Source organism: Taudactylus pleione, unplaced genomic scaffold (genome assembly GCF_031769625.1).
Source record: "Taudactylus pleione unplaced genomic scaffold, aTauple2 ptg000378l, whole genome shotgun sequence".
NCBI classification, from domain to species: domain Eukaryota; kingdom Metazoa; phylum Chordata; class Amphibia; order Anura; family Myobatrachidae; genus Taudactylus; species Taudactylus pleione.
Genome location: NW_028284779.1, coordinates 7,614,580 through 7,629,048, shown reverse-complemented (window position 1 = coordinate 7,629,048; position 14,469 = coordinate 7,614,580). Strand labels below are relative to the sequence as shown.

At 42.5% G+C, this 14,469-nt stretch overlaps 1 protein-coding gene across 2 annotated transcripts in view; it reads left to right on the top strand.

Annotated features, from left to right (window-relative positions):
• KIF6 (kinesin family member 6) overlaps positions 1–14,469 on the top strand; it is a 309,007-nt gene that overhangs the window by 86,716 nt on the left and 207,822 nt on the right. For both annotated transcript variants that reach the window (XM_088445329.1, XM_088445328.1), the window contains one exon: positions 3,261–3,390. In XM_088445329.1, the coding sequence (XP_088301455.1) occupies positions 3,261–3,390 (130 nt within the window). The remainder of the gene's footprint in view (positions 1–3,260; positions 3,391–14,469) is intronic.

Below are 14,469 nucleotides of genomic sequence, written 5' to 3'. Positions count from 1 at the left end.
AGAGCGCGATAATTAACGGGTGCCCGAAACAATTAAATTGCAACATTGGGCGGCCATTAAATACTGCGACATAAACAAAATGAAATCGCCCCCTTTTAGTTCATTGTTGCTGATCTTGGATTTTTCACAATCTATGTCCTTCTTGTGTTCCTCTCCTGGCTGGGTGACTGCAGTAAGAGAACCTATCCTGACTCTGTGACTACTGTAAAGGAACCTCTCCTGGGTATGTGACTCCTGTAAGAGAACATCTCCTGGCTGGGTGACTGCTGTGAGAGATCCTCTCCAGGCTTCATTACTGCTGTAAAAGAACATTTGGCTGGCTGACTGTTGTAAGAGAACTCTCCTGGCTGAGTGACTGCTGTGAGAAAACCTCTCCTGTCTGGGTGACTGCAGTAAGAGAACCTCTCCTGGCTGGGTGACTGCAGTAAGAGAACACCTCTTAGCTGCATGACTGCAGTAAGAGACCCTATCCTGACTCTGTGACTACTGTAAGACAACCTCTACTGGCTGGGTGACTGCAGTAAGAACATCTCCTGGTTGGGTGACTGCTATGAGAGAACCTTTCCTGGCTGTGTGACTGCTGTAAGGGAACCTTTCCTGGCTTGGTCACTGCTCTGAGAGAACCTGTCCCAACTGGGTGACTGCTATAGGAGAACCTCTGTTGGCTGGGTGACTGCTGTAAGAGAACCTCTCCTGGCTGGGTGACTGTTGCGAGGAGCCTCTCTTGGCTGGTTGACTGCTGTAAGAGATCCTCTCCTGGCTGGGTAACTGCTGTGAGAGAACCTCTCCTCACTGGGTGACTGCTGTAAGAGAACCTCTCCTGACTCTGTGACTACTGTAAGAGTACCTCTCCCGGCTGGGTGATTGCCATAAGTGAACATCTCTTGGCTTGGTGACTAAAGTCATCAGTACATCTGCAATGCTTAAAGTGGAATTAAATCCGTGGGGGTCTTTTTTTTTAGTAGTATGGGCTACATTATATTGGATAATTGTTAACTTGTGGTCTCACCTTCCTAAGCACACCTGTGTCTTCCCATTATTATACAAGTTATTCTGCTTTCTGTTTATAAGGAATAGCAGCAACCTATTTAGGAGATCATCACCAATGTCATAGGTGACCAGGAGTATGTTCAAAGGGCCATGTCTAGGTCAGACTCCATTTCGGAGAGACCGATAATCTTCTACAGGTCACTGACTGATGTATGTGGAGAAACTTAGAAGGGTGCTTTATAATAATAATAATTGTATTTACATAGCGCTTTTCTACAATAGGACTCAAGGCACTATACAGAAGTATAAACATAATACAGAGGTTTACATTTTCAGAAAATGCAGAAACCATGCATATAATACAAAGGCATGTCAGCCATTTTGGGTCATCGGTTCCAAGTGAGGCAGCCATTTTAGGCGCACTACATAGGATTACATTGGGCAGAATAGGCAATGCCTGAAATGGATGACAGATAATGGGAGATAAAATGAATAGGTGAGATTCTTGCAAAATCATCAGCACCATGCATTGTTCATTCTACACAACCGAGTACCAGACAAGGCAGCCATGTTGGGCACACTACATTGGTTACAATGTACGATCAGCAATATATGGAAATAAGACATACAGGGATAAAATGAGTAACTAGCATGATACACACATGTAAAGATGAAATATGGCACCAGACGTGGGGATTGGACAACACGTACCATCATCTGCCTTTCCCTACAGATGTAGCTTTATGGATTTATGTCCGTATACAAATCCCAAATATATTCCTTTCCTATGTTTGAATTAGTATTACATTCATTCCATATTTAATGAAGTGTTTCCTTGTTTGTCTTTAATTACACATTAAGATTCAGTGTTATGGAAAACATGTGGCATAGGCTGATTAATGCCTGCGACTGGCAGCTTACTGCCCCACCGCCTGCCCAGTCTCTGCGCTGTGTAACAGCTGTACAGATGGCAGAAAATCAGTAACTGCTGGTCAGGGAGGCTCATATTCATGATATAAATGAAAACCAGCCACTTGCCCCTAAATAACCATCATCTGACTCCAGCACATCTGCCTATGCCGCTCTGCCCGTCCTAACCAGAAGAAAATAAAAATAGGCACTTTTATGTAGGAAATGGGCACCTCCGTCCTCACTTGGCCGTGTGATTGTTTACTTTTAGATATACGATGCCTATCTCTGGAACTCTGCTACAAAACAGATGCAACGGCCAGGCCAGGGATATTTATATATTCGTCTGGTTATTATGTTTACTTAACCAGATGGCATCTGACCATAAAATGCACAGAGTCTGTAATATAACAGTAAGAAAGTCTCTCGCTGGGGATTCAGAGTGATTTACAGTGCAGAGATGTCTAGGCTTCCATGTTGGTCATCCTTATAGGGTACGTGGTTAGATGACATTTCTACAGTTCAATTGGTTCCCAAACTCCGCCATTACAGTCCATGTTTTAAGGATATCCATTCTTCAGCACAGGTGACTTAATTAGCACCTCAGTCAATTTGATTTTAACAGTCTGGACTCAAGCATGGATATCCTTAAAACCTGGACTGTAATGGTGGAGTTTGGGAATCTCTGCCTTAGGTTTATAGTATAAGTAGTTGGGCGCAGAACATTGACTTAGAAAAAAGTTAAAGTTCATGTTTTTTCCAGGCAGTCTAATAGTGCTCAGAGCTGTGTCAAGGAGCACTGCTATGGGGATAACCTTGGGAATATGCTATGTTATTTGGGGGCACTTAATAGTTTTGATTTTGTAAAAATGAATGTAGGTGCGGCACCAAAAGGTGCCCAATCTCTGCGACCTAAGGCGAACTGGTGGGTTTACCAACTTAACCCACAGGAAATAGAATTGGAAACAGGAGAGTATCTCTGGCACTTCGAATGCGACTTTAATGTTCAAAACTTTATTGTGACTCTTCCGCTATGTAAAACTTGTCTCTCACTTTCCACAAACAGGAGCCGAGCAATATAGAACTGTTAAAGGCAGTGTCAGCACCTAAGATATAAGTGGTCAAGCACTCTCTTACCCAAACATGAAATCTGGGCTGCAATTGGCAAATAAGGAATTACCCAACAAAAATTGATTATCCGTAATCCAATGATTTTTTTAGCTACAGTAATGGCATCATAATACAACCCACTACGGTCATGGGTAATGGAAATGTAAAAATAACAAAATCGATTTCATTATTGTAGACAACATTTGTTTAGAGGCAATAATTGAAAATACAAATAATTTTGTTTTATGCAGGAAAGTGACCATAATGGAAGACCCAGACCAAAACATCCACCTGAAGAACCTGTCTCTCCAGCAAGCCACAAACGAGGAGGAGGCCCTGAACCTGCTTTTCTTAGGAGACACCAATCGTATGATAGCAGAGGTGAGAACATATCACAGGACCACAATGCCTGATCTACCTGATCAAAGCCACCACTGGTAACATCACAGGCTAGTCAGGTCCAGAACCAGAGATATGGTGTAGCCCAAGTACATGATCCATTTTCACATATATGTCACATGAGAATACCTTTGACATATTTTACTTGTCCTGACTTCTAGATCAGGATTTTGTTTTAGGCAGCATATTGCAGTAACCTGCTGTGGTGTGTGTGTGTATGTATACATATAATATATATTTGTAATTGTTATAAACAAGGAAATAGTCAAAAACAGGAAATAAAACACCCTTTAGTAGTTCTGCAAAAGGTACGTTTACCCCAAACCTTAACTATAGATGTGGCCTTATGGGGATGTAGTCATAATATCGTATAGTTATGATGTCGACATTGAACATGTCAGCATCTGCAGAATGTCGATATGTTCACATGTGGAATGCTGACATTCTGCATGGACCGGCAGCGGAGGGTGAGGGTTAGGCTACGGGTGGGAAGGTTAGGTTTAGGCATTGAGGGAGGGTTGGGGGTTAGCGATTCTCACTGCCGGAAGAGCTGCAGTCATCCTGACGTCATCGCTGGACCTGGAAATCACAGCTGGAACAACCGGAACCGTCGTACCAAGCAAGTCACCACTAGACCACCAGGGACGTATTATCAACATTCGAATCGTGCCGATATGATGACTTTCGACGCGGTCAATGACGATATTACAACCATGTCGGCATTATGTACGTCGACCAAATATACTACACCCGTTCTCATGCCCCTATTCTTTTTTTATGGAGTGAGGCGCGTGGAGCGATTTTGCCACAGGTAGCAATTGCTGGACTTTCGTACTTTTCCCTGACTTTAGCATCCTATGCGCATTGCAGTTGCATCTGAAGTCGCTTACAGTCACTTTCTGTGTCCTAGGCAGTAAGGATGAGAGTTTTTGTTGCAAATGAATTGGCACAATGCACGATACAGCTCACTTGTATCATGGTTCAGTCTTTTACCTTTCTACCCAGGTTAGTGTCTGAGTCACACTCAGCAGCTGCACGCAATGCCAGCATCTGCCCAGATTACTCGTGCATTGTACTTTGTCACATTAGTAATGTGTATAAAATGTGTGTGTATATGTATATATATGTATATATATATATATACACATACCAAATGGGGTACAATAAGTATTGAACACATCAACATTTTTCTCAGTAAATATATTTGTAATGGGGCTATTGTAATGAAATTTTCACCAAATGTCAGCAACAACCCATGCAATCCACACATGAAAAGAAATCAAACCATAGATATCCATAAAATAAGTTATGTGTAATAATGTGAAATGACACAGGGTAAAAGTATTGAACACGTATAAATGGAGGTGCAAAAAGGCATGGAAAGCCAAGACACCAGCTGAAATATATCAGTAATTAGAAAGCAATCTTGCCCCTTGTCAGTGCAAATTAATATAAGCTGATTCAGTCCCAACTGATAGCCTATAAAAAGGTGTCTCAATACCAAGGTGTCACATAAGAAACATCTCATGATGGGTAAAAGCAAAGAGCTCCCTCAAGACCTTTGCAACCTTATTGTTGCAAAACATACTGATGGCATTGGTTACAGAAGGATTTCTAAACTTCTGAATTGTCCAGTGAGCACTGTTGGGCCCATAATCCGGAAGTGGAAAGAACATCTTTCACCATAAACCGGCTATGACCAGGTGCTCCTTGCAAGTTTTCTGACAGAGGAGTGAAAATAAGTATCAGAAGAGTTGTCAAAGAGCCAAGGACCACTTGTGGAGAGCTTCAGAAAGACCTGGATTTAGCAGGTACAATTGTTTCCAAGAAAACAAAAAGTAATGCACTCAACGGCCATGGCCTGTATGCACGCTCACCACGCAACACTCCATTGCTGAAGAAAAAGCATGTTGAAGCTTGTTTAAAGTTTGCTGCACAACATTTGGACAAGTCTGTGAAATACTGGGAGAATATAGTCTGGTCAGATGAGACTAAAATGTAACTATTTGGATGCCATAATACACACCATGTTTGTAGAAGAAGTGGCACTGTACATCACCCCAAAAACACCATACCGGAGAGACCACCAGTGAAGTTTGGAGGTGGGAACATCATGGTGTGGGGCTATTTTTCAGCATACGGTACTGGCATACTTCATATTATTGAAGGAAGGATGAATGGAAACATTTACAGAGACATTCTTGATAAAAATCTGCTGCCATCTACCAGGATGTTGAAGATGAAACGAGGGTGGACATTTCAGCAAAACAATGATCCCAAACACACAGCCAAGGACTCACTCATTTGGTTTCAGAGAAAGAAAATAACGTTGCTAGAATGACCCAACCAATCACCTGACTTGAATCCAATTGAAAATCTATGGAAAGAACTAAAGATCAGAGGTCATAGAAGAGGCCCACGGAATCTTCAAGACTTGAAGACTGTTTGTATGGAAGAATGGGCCAAAATTACACCTGGGCAATGCATGCAACTGGTTTCTCCATACAGGAGGTGTCTTGAAGCTGTCATTACCAACAAAGGCTTTTGTATGAAGTATTAAATACATTTCAGTAAGCGTGTTCAATACTTAATAATTTCACATTATTACACATAACTTAATTTATGGACATCTAAGGTTTGATTTCTTTGCATGTGTGGATTGCATGGGTTGTTGCTGACATGGTGAAAATTTCATTACAATTGCCCCATTATAAATATATTTACTGAGAAAAATGTTGATGTGTTCAATACTTATTTTACCCGCTATGTATATAGTATATGTGTGTGTATATATATATACAGAGCCTTGCAAAAGTATTCACCTCCTTTGCATTTTTTATGTTTTGTTGCCTCACAACCTGGAATTAAAATGGATTGTTTGAAATTGTGCTTCACAGAACATGCCGACAACTGTGAAGTTGTGGTTTTTTTATATTGGGAAACAAACAACATTTAAAATAACATAACAGAAAACTTCAGCGTGCATAACTATTCACCCCCCTAAAGTCAGTACTTTGTCGAGCCACCTTTAGCGGCAATTACAGCTGCAAGTCGCTTTGGATAAGTCTCTATGAGCTTGCCACATCTTGCCCCTGGGATCTTTGCCCATTTCTCAAGGCAAAACTGCTCCAGCTCCTTCATGTTGGATGGTTTCCGCTTGTGAACGGCAATCTTCAAGTCTGACCACCGATTCTCAATTGGATTGAGATCTGGTCTTTGACTAGGCCATTCCAACACATTTAAATATTTCCCCTTAAACCACTCGAGTGTTGCTTTAGCAGTATGCTTCAGGTCATTGTCCTGCTGGAAGGTGAACCTCTCCGTCCCAGTCTCAAATCACAGGCAGACTGAAACAGGTTTTGCTCAAGAATATCCCTGTATTTAGCACCATCCATCTTTCCCTCGACTCGAATCAGTTTCCCAGTCCCTGCTGCTGAAAAACATCCCCACAGCATGATGCTGCCACCACCATGTTTCACTATGGGGATGGTATTCTTGGGGTGATGGGATGTGTTGGGTTTGCGCCAGACATAGCGTTTTCCTTGGTGGCCGAAAAGTTCAATTTTATTCTCATCTGACCAGAGCACCTTCCTCCATACATTTGGGGAGTCGCCCACATGCCTTTTGGCAAACTCAAATTGTGTCTTCTTATTTTTATCACTAAGTAATGGCTTTTTTCTGGCCACTCTTCCATAAAGCCCATGTGTACGGCTTATTGTGGTCACATGCACAGATACACCAGTCTCTGCTGTGGAACTCTGCAGCTCCTTCAGGGTTACCTTTGGTCTCTGTGCTGCCTCTCTGATTCATGCCCTCCTTTCCCGGTCTGTGAGTTTTGGTGGGTGGCCCTCGCTTGGCAGGTTTGTTGTGGTACCATGTTCTTTCCATTTGATGATGATGGATTTGATGGTGCTCCGGGGGATCATCAAAGTTTTGGATATTTTTTTATAACCCAACCCAGAATTGTACTTCTCTACAACTTTGTCCCTGACTTGTTTGGAGAGCTCCTTGGTCTTCATGGTGTGATGCCTCTTGCTTAGTGGTATTGCAGCCTCTGGGGCCTTTCAGAAAAGGTGTGTTTATACTGACAGATCATGTGACACTTAGATTTCACACAGGTGGGCTTCATTTCACTATTATATGACTTCTGAAGGTAATTGGTTGCACCAGAACTTTTGAGGGGCTTCATAGCAAAGGTGGTGATTACAGATGCACATACCAATTTTCAGAATTTTATTTATAAAGATTATTTTTATATATATCTTTCTCATTTCTCTTTACCAAATTAGACTATTTTGTGCAGATCCATCACATAAAATTCAGATTAAAAAAATAAATACATTACAAGTTGTAATGTAACAAAGTAGGTAAAAAGCCAAGGGGGTGAATACTTTTGCAAGGCACTGTATGCATATATATATATATATATATATATATATATGAGATGTAGACATTTATAATTAGGGTTAGGCTGCAGGGGAGGTTAGAGTTAGGCTGCATGGGGATGGGGGGGTAGGAGTTTAGGTTAGGCACTAGAGGGAGGACTAGGAATTAGGATTAAGCAGAAGAATACTTACCAGAACCCTGGAGGATCACCGGTCGGACCCGAAGTGACATTACCGCTGGGACCCGGAAGCCACACTAAAGCCGCTGCTGCTGTCAGGAGCAGGTAAATGACCACTGGGCCGCCCAGGACTATATGTTCACAATCTAACATGTCTATATGATGAATGTCCAGCAATACCCTCCTCTTAATCATGCAAGAAGCTTGTTGTAGCACACTCCTCTATCTCCTCCCATTAGCTTGTAGCATGCTTCTCTGTCTTCTCCTGGTAGCTTGTAGAACACTCCTCTACCTCCTAGTAGCTTGTAATACCATCTTTCCAGTAACCTGAGTAACCTCTGCTAACACCTCCCAGTAGCTTGTAGAGCTCTCCTCTTTATCCTCCCAGTAGTTTGTACAACCCTTCTGTTCCTATTCCCATTAGCCTGTAGAACTGGACTCTTCCTCCTCCAAGTTGTGTGTATACTCTCCTCTTCCTCCTTTATGTATTTTGTAGCATCCGTCTGTTAATCCTCCCAGTAGCTTGTAAACCCTTCCTTTTCCGCCTTCCAGTAACTAGTAATGGTTCTCTTCTTCATTCCCAGTAGTCAGTAATGACTTCTTCTTGTTCCCAGTAGTCAGTAATGGCCCCCTGGTTCCCAGTAGTCAGCAATGGCCCCCTCCTTGTTCCCAGTAGTCAGTAATGGCCCCCTGGTTCTCAGTAGTCAGTAATGGCCCCTTCATTGTTCCCAGTAGTCAGTAATGATCCCTCCTCCTGTTCCTAGTAGTCGGTAATGGCCCCACTTCTTTTTTCCTAGTAGTAAGTAATGGAACCCTTCTTGTTCTCAGTAGTAAGCAATGCCCCCCTTTCTTGTTCCCTATAGTCCATAACGGCCCCCTTCTTAATCCTAGTAGTTAGTAATGGAACCCCTGCTTGTTCCCAGTAGTCTGCAATGGCCCTCTTTCGTAATCCCAGTAACTAATGGTTTCTCATCTTAATCCCAGTAGTTAGTACTGAACCCCCCCCCCCTTGTTCCCATTACTCAGCCACACAACGCTCCTTGTTGCTGGCATCTTTATTAATTAGATAGCCTGAAAACAAATGTTTTCTGAGTGTTTCTACAACAACTTCCCTTACAAATGAATAACGCTCTCTCAGTCCACCCTGGTGCAGCACCAAGAAGGTGGCCAAGTCTGTACTTCCCAATCAGAAACGATCGCTGCCGGACAGCTACAACTTTTGGCATAAACGAGGAGGGTCAACGGAACATTAACTACGTTCAGTGTGTAGAACAAGGGCTGACTCATAGCCCAAAGAGAATGCTGACTAGCCAGAGAAATACAAGGCCAAAATCTCTTCCCTTAGATGAGACCCCCTCACCACCTTTTCATTGACAGACCTGCATTTGCTTCATACAAGAAGGACAGGGAAAATAAACCTTACTGTTCAATTATTACTGAGAGGCCTTTATTTAACTTTTTCTTTTTGTAAAACATTACAAGTTGCGGTGAATTCTGAGGATAGATGTCTTTCTTTAAATCTATTCGTATGAGATAAAAACTATTTCTTTTTGTTGATTGTTGAAAAAAGCTATTTCCTAAATTTAATGAAATTTGATAACTATCTCAGTTCACACAATAAGCAGAAATAAATTGTTGGCCTGTTTCTGATGAATGGCGATGCTTTTGGCTGGTGCATACGTGGAATCGTATGGTCGTGTTATAAAAATGTTGCAAAGCGCATGTGCATTTTATTGAACGAAAATAAACAAAGTTTCTGCCAAACAAAGATTTTTGGTGGATTGGAAACATGAAAAAGTATTGGAAAGAGGTTCTAGCACTTCTGTGAATACGGCATAATATAGTGCTGTACATCCCAAAGAATAAAACAGTCTTGTCTGCGTGTACTCTCACTGCATGGCTATACTCCATGAATAATTTGCCTTTTAGGCTGGAATAGAACATTGTTACAGTCCAAACCCACTTGTTCGTTCACATGAAAATCCCCCAGGTGACCATAAACAGAAACGCTTTCCATAAAAACTACATGTCCTGATCATTAACACATGTGGATTTTGGAAGGTCCGGTGTAAAAGTGAGAGGTGGATTGACCTTTCAGTGCGAGAGGCCACGTCGGGGATGGTGTAGAAAGTTCTTCAGCCTGTCGCTTATCTTATGGAACCTATACAAAATCTACTGTTCTCAGCACTGGGGTGTCAGGGTTCCCCTTTCTATCCCCCTAGTACCATTGTTTATCTGATGATTTTTTATTTTTTTTTATAGTTTCTATGGGTTTTACCGAAAACTTGTGTATTTAATGCTGTAAATTCCTGTTTGTGGACGTCCGGCGCAGTCTGAAGTGTGCTAATCTGTTACTGGAAAAGTACAAATCATGTTTCAATTATTATTCTTTGAAGATGTTTTTATCCATACAGTAAAACCTCTTTTTAAGTTGGAAGAAAAACATCATGTGACAAAATCTGCTCCGTCTCTGATCTAATATGTGGAACATCTGTCTGTGGCATCACTTAAACGAGTCACATGTTGCCGGGTTTCCCAATTTTCAGCCCTTATAGTGTACCTGTTGTCTACACAGCTCGGAAGCAGCCAATCTGTGGGCGGGACCAATATTCATGAAAATACAGCCAATCAAACCACTAGGACCCCATGACATAACTGAGACACGAGGCACCAGTTTACACGTACATCATATTGATGCATGGGGATGTATACAGACACAATGCCTCACAGCTTGCCTCAACTTAATATGGAGGCAGTGCATGGTCGTCATTTAGGCTCCAAATGGTGACCGATCGGAACAGTGGAAAAAGCATCGCTAAGAATCGAAAGCAAATAAAATCGGGGCGCATATATAATGCTGCTCTATGTGACGTCATTGGGCTGAGATCTGATGTCTGATTTTTCTAAGGAACATATGGGTATAGGAATTATTATAAATAATGCAGGGCAAGGCTTAGCCAGTCCAAGGTGAGATGAGGATTATATAGAACCTTGCATGGTGTAGAGATGATTTTCTGGTATGAGGGCTAAAATGTCTCTCTAAACTCCAGGGAAGTGTGGAGATGGGGAGGTTATGCCAGGAGACACTGGGACTGTGCCCGACGTAGCTTAGGAAAAGTTTGGGTTGTGTCTGACCTAGTTACCGAAGTGTTGAGGGTTTTCCATAGTGATGACAAGAAAACATTCTGCTTGAACAGACTAATAGGAAGGAGCGGCCGCTGGTTAGGTGACTAGTTGGGACAGAGTTACAGTAGTGAGGACAGTCTGGTGGAGCTTAGTCAGTGTCAGCTGAAGTTCGTCTTGTGATTCCACATCTCAACAATGGGCTGTTAAATAAAGAAATCCCAGTTATGGATACACATTACAAAGGGAGCATAAGTGAATAGTTCCCTACAACATATATAAAACCGTAGTTTGTCTCACTCCCCTCTTTAACATGATTGGTCGGTGATGAGGTCAGAGTTGGGGATTATTAATCCCTGAATACTAGTAGGGCAAGGGTTCTCAGGAAGACGGTCTGGCTCGGACAGGGTATGTGGCGCACATGTAGCCCTATAAAAAGATCAGAGCCGTCACTATTTTATTATGGCATTCCCAGGCTCCTTGCAGACATACTGGATGGTAATTGAAGTGGTTACACTCTAAAGCTTTCTGCTTTTTAATAATGAACATGTGTAATGACTGCAGCTTTTTTACTAAAATACAATTTGCCGGAGTTGTTTTCCCCTGTTTGTGAGAAGAGAACACCAGGATGGTGGACGGAGACACGGAGGCATCTCCTCGGAGATGGAATTTCCCTGGCTGCGGGAGATCCCTTCTTGTTGACTGAAGCACATTTTTCATTACTTGTTGGACTTGCTTACTGTAGCGTTACTTATTTAAATAACAGTATAGGCGTATTTAATCTTAGTCCATTGCTACAAAGCATTTGACTCTGCAGACACCTAATGTCTACCAAATGTAAAACCCCCAAGTTTGAGATGTTCCCACGTACAATTAATGAAGATGTATGCTTCATCTAATAACTCTGCAGGATGTATGAAGATTCCTGTAGCTTGTTCAGAAATAAAAAAGTCTTTATTCCAAGAATATTTAACACCACCTACTCTAAATTCCTCAAACTTGGGCTTGAACATTGGCTAATGTTGTGAATCCTCTTGGATGCAGGTATCTACACTACTTTCCTCTGGGATGTGTTCCTCTGTGATGGAGTTTTATGAAAAAAATCAGCGCTATGTGGGGTCAGTATAGATACCTGTACATTAGTGCAGCAGAGGTGCCGACATCAACCTAATGGCGAGGAAGCAAGCGAGCGCTACAATGCATATGAGTGGCCGAGATTCAGTCATCCAATGAGAATGTAAATGTTCTCTTTGGCTGATTCAGACACTTATGTTCTTTGTATTGAATCAGCACTATGCGAGGTAGCGTTACGCGGGGCTACAGTGTACAGGGAAAGTCCATGATTCATAGGAATAATAGTCTCCCACATCCACATTGTCAGCTATAGAAATGTGGTGCCACTAGACTAGTATCAAGGGACGGCCAGGACAAGAAAGTCCCATGAAATTGCCTGTTGGCCAATTGGTTGTGACCACTCCATGGTGGAGTGTAACCAACCCATATAGAGAACGAATCAGTCCGATAAGGGCGTTACTTAATACTGTACTCCCTGACCACCTGCCTGCACCTCGTCTATACCCCTGTGTGTAACGTGCAGCATTGTTGGGTTAGGCTCCGCTGTTTATATTCCAAGCAGAACAGAGGTAATGGCCAAGAGGAGTTGGGATACAGGGTAGGTAGAAAACAGGACCCTCGGGCAGCAGCGCCCACTGGGAATTTTTCCGCTATCCTGTAGGCCCAGTCCTACACAGCGTTTCTTACTGTTAGTATCTTGTATATCTTGTGGAAATATATGGAGCTGTCTGTGGCTCCTGCTACAATCGATACAAATTAAATTTAGAGACAAATCTGGGACCTAAATAAATAGTGCTCCTACATATACTTTCCCTGACTTTTGTTGTACAGCTATATCTGACATTTCACTCAGAGGGGCTGGTTCTCAGTCACATGCAAATTGTCTGTAGTTGCCGGCAGTCGTGGAAGCCAGATTGAATAATTTATGCTAATGAGAGATTCCATAGGGATAATGTGGGGGGGGGTCTGTGCACCTGCAAGTGGAAACCCGCCAACTGATTTTATGTCAGTTGTCATTAGTACTGGCATGTGCTCAGCCTCAAGCTCAATGCAAGAGATCTGTCGGAAACCAGCTTCCCTTAACAGGCATGCACAACCCCGAACCGCTCAGAGCTTTAGATACACGCCCATGACACTCCCACAAGGCACAATCGCTTTGTCGCCTCCTAGTTCTTGCCCAGAAATACTGAATTTCTCGGAAGACAGATCTGGCCAAATTCCGTCCTAGAGCAGTATTCAATTTGAGTGGACCCGCGATACTTTTCCGCCTCCCGGACTTTTTGCCTACATCGCGTGTTTTGCAGGCGGAAATGCCCGCGTATCCCCGTATTCAATTTGAAAGTACGTGAAAACGGGTCCCGCCGAAACTTAAACAAGCGGAAAGCACTGTCATATTTGGGAAAATCAGCCTGACACCCCCCAAAAGATGCTCTGACATGGGGGTTCGCTATGGTACCCTCCGATTTGGCTTGCTGAAGGTATTTGGTGTTTTTAAACAGGCTCAATAGCTGCTAAATAGCGTTTTTGTATAAGTGGTGAAGAATAGTATTCAGGAGGTTATTTTTGCAGAAAATAACTTATCCCAGCAAATTTGGGGTACTTGAAAATGGGGGTCAGCATATTTTAAAGTTGATAAAGTTAAGTTTAAAAAATCGTGAAAAATCCACCTTCCGCAAGCCCCTGCAATGAAAACAACACATGGGGCATACTTGGGGACCCCCCCAGATCTATTTCACTAGTGTTTAACTTTGTCTCCCAAATTTTTTTTTTTTTGGCCCTCAAATTGAAAGTGATTTTTTGGGGTGTTCTTAATAATTTTGTAAAATTTTTTTGACGCAGCTTACCTTTGGGGGACGGTCTAAAGGCTGCAGGGGGTTCCCGCAACGTTGCACCCCAAAACCCCAATTCTGCACTTTTTTCCGCCTGCTATTCATAGGCGAAACTTTTCCGCCTATTACATTGCATTGACTTTCCGCCTAGGCGGAAGTCTTTCAAATTGAAAACGGCGATGCTTTTCCGCCTGGCGAAATGACGTCATCGGCAAAACTTTTCCGCGGATTCCGGCTTTTCGCCTCAGAATGAATACAGGCCTTACTCGGAATAGGACGGATATACACAAAGATGCGTAAATTCAGAATCGGGCCCATGGTGTCTTTGGATCAATGTCACTTTGTCTACACTGATGTTTATCTATGAAAACTGTCACAGATACAATAATTGTACAGACATGGTGACGTAATAACTGTCAGTGCAGTGAAAAAGAAACATTTCTGATTGGCTGTTAAAGGTGCATCAGTTCT